The sequence below is a fragment of the Anomaloglossus baeobatrachus genome, chromosome 1 (genome assembly GCF_048569485.1).
Source record: "Anomaloglossus baeobatrachus isolate aAnoBae1 chromosome 1, aAnoBae1.hap1, whole genome shotgun sequence".
Taxonomy (NCBI): Eukaryota; Metazoa; Chordata; class Amphibia; order Anura; family Aromobatidae; genus Anomaloglossus; species Anomaloglossus baeobatrachus.
Window position 1 is genome coordinate 711,766,846 of NC_134353.1, and position 17,213 is coordinate 711,784,058.

At 46.3% G+C, this 17,213-nt stretch overlaps 1 protein-coding gene across 9 annotated transcripts in view; it reads left to right on the forward strand.

Moving 5' to 3' along the window:
* CABIN1 (calcineurin binding protein 1) overlaps positions 1-17,213 on the forward strand; it is a 356,172-nt gene that overhangs the window by 245,018 nt on the left and 93,941 nt on the right. For all 9 annotated transcript variants that reach the window (XM_075321598.1, XM_075321591.1, XM_075321647.1 and 6 more), the window contains exon 29: positions 16,114-16,227. In XM_075321598.1, the coding sequence (XP_075177713.1) occupies positions 16,114-16,227 (114 nt within the window). The remainder of the gene's footprint in view (positions 1-16,113; positions 16,228-17,213) is intronic.

The window sequence follows — 17,213 nt, forward strand, 5'->3', positions numbered from 1 at the left end:
AGTTAGGAGCCAGCAAGAATTTGGTGCATAATGTTATTGGGGTTGTACCATCCTACTTTTTTCCTTGAAAAATGTATATATATTTTTTTTTTTTTTTACAGCATTTACTATAAAAAAAACATGTATTTTTACTATATCTGCTGTAAAACTACAGAAAATAACTTTGCGTGTTTTAGGTTTTAATCTAGCCTGTCCATACACACACCTCCTACCTACAGACCATAGCCCAACCAGGACTGCCCGGACCCATGTACTCCCCTCCTAAACTTCCTCCATGCACTCGCTAGTTGACTATCAGCAGCACAGAGAAAGCTGCTTTTTTCCTTTTTAGCAAACAGTCCCTGCCAGACAGTCACAAGCACTGATGCAGCACTCGTGTCTACGTCTTCCAGAATAGACTTGTTAGAAGAAGGACAAGCTACTAGAGTTACGCATAGAATATATAGCTGATGGAAAACTCTGTGTGTACAATTATTAGGCAGGTGACTATTCTGATCATGTCATTATTATTCTGAATATGTTCCAACTTCAAACTGAATAAACTTGAATGTTTATTGGATGAAGCAGATCAGGTGATGTATACTTGTGTAATGAGGAGGGTGAGACCTAAGGCTATGAATATCCTTTATGTAGGTGTGCAGAATTATTAAAGGGGTATTCCCATCTCCAAAATCCTTTCCCAGTATATAGTAGGTGAAATAATATTTATTATTATTATTATTATTAGCAACTACCTCCAATTGCAAATGTAGTATAGTTCTCCTGATATAGCCATGTCTCTTACCTTATGTGCAGGGCATTGCTTCCTAGGTATCCATGGTTACAGCCATGAGTAACTAACAAATTGTCACTATATGATGTAACCCTGGATACCCCTAAGTTTGGTATTATTATTATTACACCTACTACATATTGGGATAGGATCTTGGAGATGGGACTAACCTTTAGGCCTCCGATACACTCACATGAAAATCACGCACGTGCCAAGAGACACGTATTTTCCCTGCGTGTTGAGTGCGTGTAAGTACGTGTCTCTGGTACGTGTGGGCCACGTGTGTTCGCCGCATGCTATCCGCGATAGCACACGTAGAACCGGTAATTTACATACTCACGTGGTCCTTCCTGCTGTCCGTGGTGCTGATCTTCGGTCTCCAGCCCTGCCGTCTTCCCGCTGCTGCTGCTGCTGCCAGGCAGTGAAGTGAATATTAAATGAGAATAATGAGCGGTGGTCGGCAGCAAGAGGCAGCAGCGGCAGAGACAGCAGTGCTGGAGAAGGTGAGTTAAGGTTTTTTTTTTTTCTCTGACACGTGTGTTTTCTCCGGCGCGTGTCACACGGGACCGCATCCACACTACACCCGTGTGGTACGGGTGCGGGCCGTGTGACACCCGTGCTGACGGAGAAAACACTGACATGTCAGCGTGTAGAAAAACGCACACACGTACAAACTTACACGGACACACGTTCCGTGTGGTTTTATGTGTGTGTGCCTGCTACAATAGGGTAGCATTGCTGAACGTGTCTCCGTGCCGCCGGTACGTGCAAAAAATGGCAAACACGTACTGGCGGCACGGATGTGCGTCGCAGGCCTTAAGCAGCTTCTTTTCCTCAGGCAAAATTAGCCAAAAAAAAAGATTTAACTGACTTTAAAGATTCATGCAGGCTAGCATATAAATTGGACTTGTTCTATTTGATTAGTGATCAGATAGCACACGGACAGCACACTGACCCATAGTATTCAATAGGCCTGTTCAGAAAAAACAGTTTTCCGTTCGGCCCGACTGTCCGTGATATAAAAGATTGTAGCATGCACTACTTTATTGCATATATCGGATAAGACACACCCATTCAAGTCTATGGGTGCATAAAAAAATTGGATCCCAAACAGAACGTCCATATGACATCCGATTTTTATGGATAACTTTCTATTATAAACCTGGGAAACTGTATTTGATCATGTACATTTTTTATGTAGATGTAAAAATCAGATTGTACATGGATGTCACATATACTTAAAAAAATGGATACACGGCGGAAAATTAGTTGAAAATTGTTCTAGTTCTCTGAATGAAAATGACAATTTTTTATATACTCGTCCGCAGCCAACTTTAAAAGTCAAAAATTGTTAAACGTCTTATATAGATCCCACACTCAAGATATTGGGGCGTGATTACAGAACCATCAAAAGTTTTGTTGCTAATAGTCAATAGGGTCGCAAAAAACGTGCTGAGAAATAAATAAAACGCAAATTAACTGCCAAAGCTTTGAGAAGGATCCATTGTGAAGCGACCAGAAACCCATCATCCTCCAGTGCTATCATATTCCAGAACTGTAGCCTCACTTTTCCTTTCTTAAATATTCAGGTTTAGGCCCTGTGCGCGCACTGCGTTTTTACGCTCGTTTTTTGTGCGTTTTTGCTGCAGAAATTTCTTGAGAAAATGGTTGTAACCCTTCTGCAGACATTCCCCAGCAACACCTATGGAAAAAAAAAATAGCTGTGCGCACACTGCGTTTTTTTCTCAAGAAAATTCTTTCAGTAGATTTTCTTGAGAAAAAGAATGAGCATGTCACTTCTTTTCTGCAGCTAACTGCGTAAATTAATCCATTGACTGTAGTGTAATCATGAAATCCCGCAGGGAATAAAGCAGGCAGCAAATTATGTGCGTTTCATTGCATTTTCCTGCGTTATTCCCGCGTTATTTCGCTTCTTTTATTCGGGACATAATGTTCATCACTGCCCTGCGTTTTGTAGGGAAGTGATGTCATTATGACAGGAAGAGGAAGCTGAGCAGAGAGTAAACACACATTACACTCACACAGAGACACAGACATACAGTATAGAATGCACATAGAAATCAAATGTACATATTAAAAATAAAAAATGAAAAAAAAACGTGGGCTCCGCTGTATTTTTATCATCCAGCCAAGGTAAACACACAGCGGTGGCCCGGTATTCTCAGGCTAGGGAGGGCGAGGGCCAGGGTTAATGCCCTCCCCCCCTCCCGCAGCCAAGAATATCAGCCCGCCGCTGCCCCGAGAATGTCGCATCCAGTATGCGACAGTCCCGGCGTGTTACCGGCTTTTCCAGATTGCCGTGATGCGGTAGCAATCAGGGTAATAACGAGTTAATGGCAGCGCATCGCTGCCACGAAGTCCTAGCAGCTAGCTTAATCATGGCAGCGTCTATGAGACAGCTTTCATGATTAACCCGTAAGTAGAGTGAATAAACACATACACCGAAAAATCCTTTATTTTAAATAAAATAACAAAAAAGCCCCCTCTTTCACCACTTTATTACCCTTCCCGACACACGGCTCCGGCGTAATCCACCGAGGTCCCACGACACTTGCATCCAGCCGCATCTGACACATACTCAATGCAGCCTCGTTCAGTGAGCGATACTGCAGGGGTAATTACAGTTCATTTCTCACGGTCGGTAATGTGAACACATTACTGCTCGCGAGAACTGCAGTGTGTCCTCACAGGAACTCTATTGATTGATTGATCTGTCCTCTATCTATTGATTATCTATCCATCTATCTATCAATCTATCTATTCATCTATCCATCTTTCTATCTATCTATCCATTATCTATCCATTATTTCTTTTTCGCTCCTAATTGGGAGACCCAGACAATTGGGTGTATAGCTATTGCCTCCGGAGGCCACACAAAGTATTACACTTAAAAGTGTAAGGCCCCTCCCCTTCTGGCTATACACCCCCAGTGGGATCACTGGCTCACCAGTTTTGTGCTTTGTGCGAAGGAGGCAACACATCCACGCATAGCTCCACTGTTTAGTCAGCAGCAGCTGCTGACTATGTCGGATGGAAGAAAAGAGGGCCCATACAGGGCTCCCAGCATGCTCCCTTCTCACCCCACTTCATGTCGGAGGTGTTTGTTAAGGTTGAGGTACCCATTGCGGGTACGGAGGCTGGAGCCCACATGCTGCTTCCTTCCCCATCCCTTTTTACAGGGCTCTGGGTGAAGTGGGATTCTATCGGTCTCCAGGCACTGAGACCGTGCTCCATCCACAGCCCCTGGTATCTGCTGGACATGGAGCGGAGTATCTTCAGGGACATGGCCCTGCTACATGGAGGTACTCTGTGTCCCTGTGGGGACCGCGCAGACACACGGCAGCACTGCTGGGTGTGTTAGTGCGCCAGGGACAGCGGCGCTGTCCGCACTAGTGCCATCGCACACCACAGCGTTGCTGGGTGTGTTAGTGTATTGGGTGACTACTGCGCTAACCGCCGCTGCCATTTTTATTTAAGGCGCCGCTGGGATTTGTGGTGCGCCGGGGACTTCCGCGCCGGCCAGCACTGATATGCCGGCCGCGCTTATTAACTCGAGTCCCCGGCTTCTGGGCCTAGTCTCCCTTCGTTACCGCCCACAGGCCTGACAGTCAGGGTAGGGGCGTGACGCTGCATAGCACAGCAGCGCTGAGAGCTGGAGTATGTTTTGCATACTCCACCCCTCTCACTGTGTGCACTGTGAAACCGGATTCCCGCACTTTCTCAGGCACGCCCACGGCTTCCTTCTCTACAAGGACGCCGGCAGCCATTAGTGTCAGTTTCTGTACGATACAGAGACAAGTGTGGAAGACCCTGGCATTCTGATAGTCACACAATCGCTGCAACAGGCGTTAAGCAGCACCTGTGGTGCTAACCCCACTAGTGCAGAAGTGCACTTATAGATATGCTTGTACTATATACATTGCACTGTTTGGTCGCACGTTGTATATACCCTCCTGGATTGTGCGGAGGAGTTATCAGCATATTCTCTGTGTAAAACAAAGGTGCAGAACCACATGTTTTTCTATGCAGCCGGTACAGCATGTACGGCTATACGGCCGGCAGGTTACATAGACCCCCATTATATCCAACTCAGCCGGAGTCTCTGCTAATGGCCAGAGGATGAGGACGGTGTCTGCAGTATTTACTGACAGATTTTCTGAGACTATGGCTATGATACTAGAAGCCTAGCAGTCCGGACATGTCTCTCACAACATGGGCACTGTTGAATTATTGATCCATGGCCCCCCTCAGTGTGAACAACTAACAGCTCCGGGAATGTCACACGCATTCCAGAGTCACGGCTCTGCACAGACGTCAGTCCCAGACAGCCTAAGCGGGCTCACTATGAGCGGCCCTCGGTTTCATCAGGGTCCTAGCAGAAGGACTCTCTGTGTAATGAGGCGGAAGTAGCGGCTCAGGATTCTGATCCTGAGACCGCTCTCAATCTGGATACACCTAATGGTGACGCCATAGTGAATAATCTTATAGCGTCCATCAATAGAATGTTGGTTATTTCTCACCCAGCTCCTCCAGTGGAGGAGTCAGCTTCACGTATTTTTCTGGACCACTCTGCCTTCAGAGAGGCAGTCCAGGAACACCACACTTATCCAGATATGCGCTTCTCCAAACGGCTTAGGATACACGTTATCCCTGCCCCCTGACGTGGTCAAGGACTGGACCCAGTGTCCCAAGCGGCATCCTCCAATCTCCAGGCTTGTAGCTAGATCCATAGTTGCAGTGGGAGATGGAGCTGCACTTAAAGATGCCACTGACAGACAGATGGATCTCTGGTCTAAATCCATCTATGAGACTGTCGGCGCACCGTTGGCTCCAGCATTCTCACCCTTGGGGCACTCCAAGCTATTTCAGCTTGTCTTACACAGATTGACACGGTTACACGTACATCTGTGCCGCAGGTGGCATCCTTAACCTCTCAAATGTCTGCATTTGTTTCTTACGCGATTCAGGTTGCCCTAGACTCTGCGAACCGTACGGCAGTAGCCTCCGCTGCTCCGTGTTTTTAAGCAGAGCCTGGTCTGCTCGTTAAGTGAATGGAAGGCAGATTCTGCTTCCAAAAAAGGTTGCTTAACCAGTTGCCTTTTTCTGCTGACCGACTGTTTGGTGAGCATTTGGATGTAACCATTAAACAGTCCAGGGGTAAGGATTCATCCTTTCCTCAGCCCGGACACAACAAACCCCAACAGAGCAGGAGGCAGTCGTGGTTTCGGTCTTTTCGAGGCTCGGGCAGGTCCCATTTTTCCTCGTCCAATGTGGACTCAAAAGGATCAGAGGAGCTCAGATTCTTGGCGGGCTCAGTCACGCCCAAAAAAGAGACAGTCTGAAAACCCGCTTCCAAGGCGGCTTCCTCATGACTTGCGGCCTCTTCTCTCCGCATCCTCGGTCGGTAGCAGGCTCACCCGCCTTGGCGATATTTAGCTGCCATAGGTCAATGACCGTTGGGTGTGAGACATTCTGTCTCACGGGTACAGGATAGAGCTCACTTCTCGTCCTCCAACTCGATTCTTCAGAACTTCTCCACCTCCCGGCCGAGCCGCTGCTCTTCTGCAAACAGGGTGCACTCTATAGGCAGAAAGAGTGATGACCCCCGTTCCTCTTCAGGAACAAGGTCACGGTTTTTACCCCAAATTATTTGCGGTGCCTATAAGAACGGGCCGTTCCGTCCCGTTCTGGATCTAAAACTGCTCAGCAAGCTCGTGGACACCAGGCGGTTCCGGATGGAATCCCTCCGCCATGTCATCGCCTCAATGTCCCAAGGAGATTTCCTAGCATCATTAGGCATCAAGGATGCTTATCCACACGTGCCGATTGATCCAGAGCACTAGCGTTTCTACGCTTCGTTATAGGAGACGAACACCTTCTGTTCGTAGCTCTACCTTCCGGCTAGCGACAGTCCCACTGGTCTTCGCCAAGGTCAGGGCAGCAGTAGTCACAGTCCTGCACTCTCAGGGTCACTCTGTGATCCCATATTTAGACGATCTACTTGTCAAGGCACTCTCTTAGGAAACATGCCGACACTGCCCGAACGTTGCGCTGGAGACTCTCTAGAGTTTTGGGTGGATCATCAACTTTTTGAAGTCAGATCCGACCCCGACCCTATCGCTAACTTATCTAGGCATGGAGTTTCATACTCTCTCAGCGATAGTGAAGCTTCCGCTAGACAAACAGCATTCACTACGGGCTGCAATCTCTTCTTTAAGAACCAGTCGCACACATTGAGACGCCTCATGCACTTCCTACGTAAGATGGTAGCAATGGAGGCAGTTCTTTTCGCGCAGTTTCATCTGCGTCCACTACAATGTGACATTCTCCGCCAATGGGACGGGGAGTCGACCTCCCTCAACAGAGTCGTCTTTCTTTCTCAGGCGGCCAAGGAATCTCTACGGTGGTGGCTTCTTCCCACCTCATGGTCAAAAAGAAGGTCCTTCCTATCCCCATCCTGGGCGATAGTTACGACAGACGCGAGTCTATCAGGGTGGGGAGCAGTTTTTCTCCACCACAGCGCTCAGGGTACGTGGACTCAGCAAGAGTCCACCCTTCAGATCAATGTTCTTGAACACAGAGCAGTGTATCTTGCCCTACAAACCTTCCAACAGCAGCTGGACAGCAAGCAGATCCGACTTCAGTCGGACAACTCCACAGCGGTGGCATACATCAACCACCAAGGAAGAACGCGCAACCGGCAAGCCTTCCAGGAAGTCCGGCAGGTTCTGATGTGGGTGGAAGACACGGCATCCACCATATCCACAGTTCACATCCCAGGCGTGGAAAACTAGGAAGCTGACTTCCTAAGTCGCCGGGGTGTGGCCGAAAGGGTATGGTCTCTTCACCCGGACGGGTTTCGGGAGATCTGGCGCCGCTGACAGAGGCCGGACGTCGATCTAATGGCGTCACGGCACAACAACAATGTGCCAGCTTCATGGCACGGTTTCACAATCATCGAGCTCTGGCGGCAGACGCCTTAGTTCAGCATTGGTCGCAGTTCCAGCTACCTTATGTGCCACCTCTGGCATTGTTGCCCAGAGTGCTGCGCTAGATCAGGACCGACTGCGGCCGCGCCATCCTCGTCGCTACAGATTGGCCGAGGATGTTGTGGTTCCCGGTTCTGTGGTGCCTCACGGTAGGCTAACCGGGGGCACTACCAGACCAATCAGACTGGCTGTCTCAAGGGCCATTCTTCCATTTGAATTCTACGGCCCTCAACCTGATGGTGTGGCATTGAGTCCTGGAACCTAGTGTCGTCAGGATTACCTCAGGACGTGGTTGCCACCATGAGACAGGCTAGCATACCAACGTCCGCCAAGATTGACCACAGGACGTGGAAGATATTCTTATCTCGGTGCTCGGCGCAGGGTGTTTCTCCCTGGCCGGTTGCATCGTCTATGTTTCCTTCCTTCCTGCAATCTAGGTTGGAAAAAGGGTTGTCGCTCAGTTCCCTTTAGGGACAAGTCTCAGCGCTATCTGTATTTTTTCAGAAACGACTTCCTCAGGTACGCACGTTCCTACGGGGAGTTTGTCGTCTCAGCACTCCGTACAAGCGGCCGTTAGAGCCCTGGGATCTGAACAAGGTTCTAATTGCTCTCCAGATGCCGCCTTTCGAGCCTTTGAAAGAGGTCTCCCTTCCCGCTTTTCTCGGGAAGTGGCCTTCTAGTAACGGTCTCGTCTCTTAGGAGAGTTTCCGAGCTAGCAACGCTCTCATACAAATCTCCCTTCCTGGTCCTTCACCAGGACAGGGTAGTTCTGCGTCCGATTCCGGAATTTCTCCCTAAGGTGGTATCCCACTTTCATATCAATCAGGATATCACCTCACCTTCTTTGTGTCCTCGTCCAGTCCATCAATTTCAGAAGGATTTGCATCTGTTGGTTCTGGTGAGAGCACTCAGGTTCTACTTCCCGCATGGCGCTCCTGCGCCACCCGGATGCACTCTTTGTCCTTGTCGCTGGTCGGCGTAAACAGTCGCAAGCTTCTGAATCCACCCTGGCTCGGGGGATCGAGGAACCAATTCTTGAAACCTACAGTTCTACTGGGCTTCTGGTTCTCTCAAGGCTGAAGGCCCATTCTACCAGAGCCGTGGGTGCATCCTGGGCATTACGGCACCAGGCTACGGCTCAGCAGGTGTGTCAGGCACCTACCTGATTGAGTCTGCATACTTTTACCAAGCATTTTCAGGTGCATACCTACGCTTCGGCAGACGCCAGCCTAGGTAGATAAGTCCTTCAGGCGGCGATTGCCCACCTGTAGGAAAGGGCTGTTTGACGGCCCTATCACGAGGTATTCTTTTACCCACCCAGGGACTGCTTTTGGACGTCCCAATTGTCTGGGTCTCCCAATTAGGAGCGAAAAAGAAGAAGGGAATTTTGTTTACTTACCGTAAATTCCTTTTCTTCTAGCTCCAATTGGGAGACCCAGCACCCGCCCTGTTTTCTCGGGGTTTTTCTGTTTTTTCGGGTACACATGTTGTTCATGTGGTATGGTTCAGTTCTCCGATGTTTCCTCGGATTGAATTGGTCTTTAAACCAGTTATTGGCTTTCCTCCTTCTTGCTTTGGCACTAAAACTGGTGAGCCAGTGATCCCACTGGGGGTGTATAGCCAGAAGGGGAGGGGCCTTACACTTTTAAGTGTAATACTTTGTGTGGCCTCCGGAGGCAATAGCTATACACCCAATTGTCTGGGTCTCCCAATTGGAGCTAGAAGAAAAGGAATTTACGGTAAGTAAACAAAATTCCCTTCTTATCTATCGATTATCTATTATTTATTGCTGTTAAAGCATTAAAAAACACAGGGACTAACCTGCAAAAAAGCGCACCAAAACACGGTAAAAACGCATGCGTTTTTCAGTGCGTTATTGGTGCGTTTTTTTAACGCAGGTGCACTAATCCTTCACTCAAGAAATTTCTTAAGAAAAATCCTTTTTCTAGTGCGCACTTGGCCTTAGTAACAGTTTGGATTGACCAACATCACTGTAAAGCTGGTGTCACACATAACGACGACGACAACGACGTCGCTGCTACGTCACCATTTTCTGTGACGTTGCAGCGACGTCCCGTCGCTGTCGCTGTGTGTGACATCCAGCAACGACCTGGCCCCTGCTGTGAGGTCGCCGGTCGTTGCTGAATGTCCAGCTTCATTTTTTGGTCGTCACTCTCCCGCTGTGACACACACATCGCTGTGTGTGACAGTGAGAGAGCGACGAAATGAAGCGATCAGGAGCCGGCACTGGCAGCTGCGGTAAGCTGTAACCAGCGTAAACATCGGGTAACCAAGGGAAGACCTTTCCCTGGTTACCCGATGTTTACGCTGGTTACCAGCCTCCGCTCTTGCTGCCAGCGCCGGCTCCTGCACTGTGACATGTGGCTGCAGTATGCATCGGGTAATTAACCCGATGTATACTGTAGCAAGGAGAGCAAGGAGCCAGCGCTAAGCAGTGTGCGCGGCTCCCTGCTCTCTGCACTGTGACATGTAGCTGCAGCACACATCGGGTTAATTAACCCGATGTGTACTGTACCTAGGAGAGCAAGGAGCCAGCGCTAAGCGCGGCTCCCTGCTCTCTGCACATGTAGCACAGCGACGTTATGATCGCTGCTTCTGCTGTGTTTGACAGCTAAGCAGCGATCATAACAGCGTCTTACAAGGTCGCTGTTACGTCACCGAAAATGGTGACGTAACAGCGACGTCGTTGTCGCTGTCGCTTAGTGTGACACCAGCTTTATTGTGCAATAATAAAATGAATCATCAAAAATCTAATAAATGTGCACACAGTACATAGCTGTTTCCATATCTCTTTATGTTCCTATTTTTTATATCTGAAATCAGTTTGTGTATGGCCAGGATTAAGGTGGCAGAGTCTGTGTACCCATTGGTTTCATCTGTATAAATCTGTCCTCCTTGCTCACAATTTACTGACATTTCTAAGCTTACTGAAAATATAAACAACACTTTTTTTTGTTTTTGCTCTCATTTTTTGTGACCTGAACTCTAAGATCTAAGACTTTTTCTATTTTCTATGTGCACAAAAAGCCTTTTCCTCTAAAATATTTTATGGATGCCATTTTGAATGCACAGAGATATTGTGACGAGATCCTGAGGCCCATTGTTGTGTCCTTCAACCACGACCATCACCTCTTGTTAGGGGTACTTCTCACATAATGAGATTTCTAGCGAGATCGCTGCAGAGTCACAGGTTTTGTGACGTAATAGGGGTCTCACCAGCGATCCCGTTATGTGTGACTCTAAGTAGCGACCTGGCCCCTGCTGTGAAATCCCTGATCGTTACACACTGTTCTGGTTTATTTTCTTCAAAGGCGATGTCCTGCTGGGCAGGACGCATCGCTGTGTTTGACACTGTGTGACAGGGTCCCAATGACAGCAGAGATCGTTATACAGGTCGCTACTGCGACCTGTATCGTTACTGAGTCATTGGTAAGGTCTGACTGTGTGACATCTCACCAGCGACCCCCCAGCGACTTACCACCAGCGATCCTTATCAGGAAGTATCGTTGTCGGAATCGCTGGTAAGTCGCTAAATCTGACGGGGGCTTTACAGCAGGATAATGGATGGCCCATTGATAAAAGGATCTGTACACAATTGCAGGAAGCTGAAAACATCCCAGTTCTTGCATGGCCAACATATTCACCGTTCAGGTCCCCCATTGAGCGTGTTTGGGAAGCTCTGGATCAGCATATACTGTATGACAGTATGTCCACGTTCCTGCCAATATCCAGCAAGTTTCCGCATCCATTCCACAGGCCACAATCAACAACCTGATCAACTCTATGTGAAGGAAATGTGTTGTACTGCATGAGGCAAATGGTGGTCACACCAGATACTGACTGGTTTTCTGACCTCCCTGGACTCTCCAATACTGTAAAACTGTACATTTCAGAATGGCCTTTTCCTGTGGCCAGCCTAAGGCACACTTGTGCAATAATCATGCTGTCTAATGAGCACCTTGATATGCCTGGTGGATGGATTATCTCGGCAAAGGAGAATTGATGACTAACACTGACTTAGACAAATTTGTGTACAATATTTGAGATAAAAAGGTCTTTTGTGTACATAGAATCATGAAAAATATGAGCACAATCAAAAGTGTTGCGTTTATATTTTTGTTCAGTGTAGCTAATCTAAAAAGAAAATAAATTAATCCACAATTACCCTTTAAAGGGATTAATTAAGAAATTCTTTCTGCTTCTTATTCTTTTGGTTTTTACCTCTGCTGTTACTATGGTGATTTTATTATACAGTAGAGGTATTCTATTTTTTCTGGGTTTAAATTTTCATTTTGGGACCGTTTTCCTTTAAGGAAAGATTAGTAGGTTTTTGATACAATTTAAAGGGAACCTGTGACCAGATTTTTTCCTTACAGTGAGCTCTGATATACAATATTTTAGAATCCTGTAAGAGCCCAGGCCGCGCTGTATAACGTTTAAAATACCTTTATAATACTTACCTAGGGGGCAGTCCGGTCCAATAGGTGTCGCAGGTGCTGCGACACCCCCTGAGGAAAGGATCGCTGAAACGCGCGTCGGGGCATAGCGGCATACTTTTGGATCATTCAAAGACCACTTTGTAGGTATAATTTCCCTTGCAAATTAGTACATGGCTACTATATTTCGTTATATAGAATAATTGTACCATAATCTTTTTCATATATAGCATATCATTTGGATATTTAAACTTTGCACTGTGCAATTTGTTATATATGATAAATAGATAGATATTTATTAAAAAGTGGTCTTAGCACTAAGCACTTTATCTTCCTAGTAAAACCGCTGCTATATTTATGGGACTTTTTCCTGCCTTGTATTTATATGGATTTGTAATAAATATTTATTTTAATTATTGAATAAAAATACCAATTTTAACATCATTTACATCATGATTTCCTTTATTTAGTGAATCCATACTGATTTTTATCTAAAGGTTTTTTTGATGTTTATTGAAATTTAATGGTGATATTTATACGGAAATTTTGTTTAATACCTCTATAATACTTAACTAGGGGGCAGTCCGGTCCAATAGGTGTCGCAGGTCCTGCGCTTCCTATATCTTGTGCAATCGCTGTCCTCCTTCCCAGCTTCATGTGGATGACGCGTCCCACGTCATATACACAGGCCGGCAATGCGCTCCTGCGCAGGCGCAATCTGATCTGTCCGCTGAGGGCAGATCAAAGTATTGTGGTGGGCATGCGCGGTTATCTTTGACCTTTCCTCATGTCTGCGCATTACAGTACCCTCAGCAGGGCAGATCAAAGTGCGCCTGTGCAGGACTGCAATTCTGGTCTGGTCATCCACACTGGGCTGGGAAGGAGAACGCAGCAGAGAGGAAGCGCCGGACTGGAGAGCAGCGACAGCCATCGGACCGGACCGCCCCTTAGGTGAGTTCTCTAAAGGTCATTTTTAGTTTATACAGAGCGGCCTGGGCTCTTATATACAATATTCTAGAATGCTGTATATAAGGGCTTACAATTGGTGGCCGCAGCTCATAAGGGAAAATCCTGGTGACAGGTTCCCTTTAATAAGAATTCATATGTATATCTTATGCTGACGGATCGGTGCTTTTTTTTACCTCTTTATCTTCATGTGTTAGATCCTTATGTTCCCAAAACGTATTGAGAACGTAATCGATAGTGATTCAGGGAAAGATAATCCGCCACCTTAGCCCCACTGGAATGAGGAAATAAGGAGACGCGGGAGCCTGATCTATAATGTGCTTCACCAGTTTCGCTGGCAGCTTGCATGTGTCTTAGTTACAGGCATTCAGCATTATTTCTGTGTGGGCTCAGTGTGGTTTGTCTGGATATTTGCTGTACGATTGCTTTGGCCGACGTATTGTACACAGTTTATTATTTGACACTGCTTTGCTTTGGTAACAGGAATACATCACCAGCAGTAAGGACAGCGGACAGCCGCTCTTCCCGCAATGGTGGAAAGACGTAGGAATACACGGCAAAAAAAGACAGCTGGAATCACAAAATATAGGTAGAATCTAGAGGCCAGAGACATTGAAGCCTGCGGAAACGCAGATTAGATGACTTTTATAGTTCTAGGGCATCTGGTCTATTCCACCCCATGTCCCAGGGCAGCACAAACTAGTGACAGACCCAAAAGTAGTAGAGGGGTCTGTAGCATCTCACTCACTCAAATGTTGGGTAATACTTGAACGGTCACATGTCTTCCTTTTTGATCTGCTATGTTATTATTTAATTTATTATTTTTACTATTTTTGTGTTTTTTTGTTTTTCTTTATTAGGTTATTTTTTATTATGCATTTCTTGCTACTCTTTATTGTATTGCCTATGTGCATTATTGTATATTTCCGAGGGAGATCGCTAATAGTTCCACTTTTTTTGCACTGTGGAGATTGGGTATCTCTTACATCAACTTCTGTGTATTGCTTTTTAAATGGTTTTGTCCACTTTATGTCACCTAATAAAGCTTCCTATTAGTATTCTAATTGATTATTCATATATATATATATATATATATATATATATATATATATATATATATATATACTGTATATATATATATCTACTGATGCTTTTTGTTATACCAATAATTTCCTTTTTTTGTTCCTTATATTGTTTTTGTTCTTTGTATTTAGCACAGTTTGGGTGGTCCCGGTCTTCATTATGCTTTGTGTTAGTACACTAAACATTTTTCTTAAATTGTGCCATCTTTAATAAATGTGGACCGATATTTCTCTTGAGGCAGGTGGATAAAATTTTATCCATCTTCACATCCAGCTTCTGTAAAATATTGCTCACCAGATTGTAGTTGTAGTGAAGACTGTTCTCTGTTATGTGCCATTTCCCAGACCATAATAACCTTCGAAGAACGTGATCTAATGTATCAAGGGGAGTATAGGGTATGAGAAATGGCGCTTTGGATAAGAATCAGTGAAAATACTTTTTTATACAGAAAAAAAAGGTGGGAATAGCTACAAAGAAAATGTAAAAAAATAATTGTACTGGGCTTGTGTATTGTATATACACAGACAGAGAATGCAGAGCCAACAGACAAGTGTGTCTGAGACCTTAAGCAGGGGGATACACCTAAGATGTCTGCCGCCGAAAGATGGGACAGCCAATGGTTTGTGCAGCAGCTATCTTGTCCGTCTGTTGCATACATGGGAGCACGCATTCTGCCAAGTGCTCTTTTGATCTCCGAGAGATCTCTTGCAGTGACTTATCTCTGGGAGAACAAAAGGATTGACAGTCTGATATCAAACATATCGGATTCTTAACTCCCCGAACAATCATTTGTTGATGCTCCCATAGATATAGATTGTTGGCTGAACCCATTGATATAGGCAGGTTTGTATAACTTTGGTCCAATGTGCGAGAGGCCTTAAAGGAACTCTGTCAACACAGGATGACAGTCCAAGCCAAGTACAGGCGCTTGGTGCACCTTTAGTATGGCCAATCATTCAAGCACACCTTCCTCTTCACGTCTTTTCCATATCCACCCACTCCTTTGATAAAGCCAGAGAAGGGCAGAGATTGAGGGAAAACAAGCAGGTGGGATGGTGAACTGAACTGTTTGGCTCTGCCTTGCTGCACCGAGCGTCTGTGCTTGGTTTGAACATTCATCCTGCGCTGACAGTCCGTTTAACCCTAAACTCATGGCTGGTAAATTTTACTTCCATTAAGATAAAGTAGCAAACTAACACATCACATGAGCGATTTAGAGGATACAATTAGACTGATTGGTCCTAACTGTGTACATCTTCTTAGCCTCCTCATGTAGCTTTCACAGTCACAGACAACAAGCAGAGATCATGAGATGGTGACGCATTGTAACAGAAAGTTGCTCCACTTCAGTACGTAATGATTATATTTTAGTAACCTATGACTGTGTACAGTAAGGACACCCGTGTTTAGCCTTCCTAACGATGATTTTGGGCCAGCGTTCTTTGGCCTGTTGCTTGGCAATAAGCGCAGCCACCGCCAGCAGGTGACTACATCGGACTCTTCATCCTGTGGAGACGAGCATAGCCACCCACTATGCTGCAGAAGTGCGTGTGGGGCGTATCGCTGCCCCCTCCATTTCTCAGGGGATGAGTTCATTAATTACATTACTTGGAAGAATACACCGGGGAGTTTTCTTTCTTCTTCTAATATATGACTCATGCTAAATTGTCCGGCGCCTCCGTCCAGTCACCTTCTTCACAAAACTTGGTCCAGTATTAGTCATACCGGATAATGTTTGGTGGCTAGCTGGAGCCATCCATTGATCTATATGCACAGCATATACCCACAGCAGCATCCCCGCTCATCCTGCCTGTTGTCTCCACAGAACTTGCAGTGGGCCAGAGACGTGTTGCTAGGCAGCAGTATCCCGTGGCAGCAGCTGAAGCACATGCCAGCACAGGGGCTCTTCTACGAGAGGAACAAGACTAATTTCTTCAACGTAAGTTCTGTATATTGTTATGGGTGTAGAGAACTCGTGAATGCATGAGCTTGCTTTATTGGGGTGTCATCCATTTGTGTGAGCAGCGGCTACCAAAACCGTAAAAATGTCCACAATTTCGGGAATTTTTAGTCAATATGCATTATCATGTGTCTGAAGTTATCCATTTCACTGGAGGCTGGATGGTGATAACCCGTATTTCACTGTGCTGTGGGCACTTCAGATGGAGGTAAACCAGATGGTCAAGTTTGGAGACTGGCGGTGTGCCAGGAGGAAAACCTACATGTGCTTCTACTTAGCCACAGCTATGCTATAATAGATGGATGTGCAACACGGGACTGTAAGTACGGATCCCACTAATTCTACCGCAAGAGCTTGTCTTCACCCTATATTTACTATGAGTTGCTTATATAGCGCTGTTGATTCCACAGCGCTTTACAGACGCGATCCCAATGGGAGGAAACCCACGCAAATACAGGGAAAACATACAAACTCCTTGCAGATTCTGTCCTTGATGGCATTTGAACCCCAGCGCTGAAAGGTTACAGTGCCAACCACTGAGCCACCATGCTGCATATTGTGTCAACCACTAAGCCACCGTGCTGCATATTGTGCCAGACACTGAGCCACCGTGCTGCATATTGTGCCAGACACTGAGCCACCGTGCTGCATATTGTGCCAGACACTGAGCCACCGTGCTGCATATTGTGCCAGACACTGAGCCACCGTGCTGCATATTGTGCCAGACACTGAGCCACCGTGCTGCATATTGTGCCAGACACTGAGCCACCGTGCTGCATATTGTGCCAGACACTGAGCCACCATGCTGCATATTGTGCCAGACACTGAGCCACCGTGCTGCATATTGTGCCAGACACTGAGCCACTGTCCTGCATATTGTGCCAGACACTGAGCCACCGTGCTGCATATTGTGCCAGACACTGAGCCACCATGCTGCATATTGTGTCAACCACTGAGCCACTGTG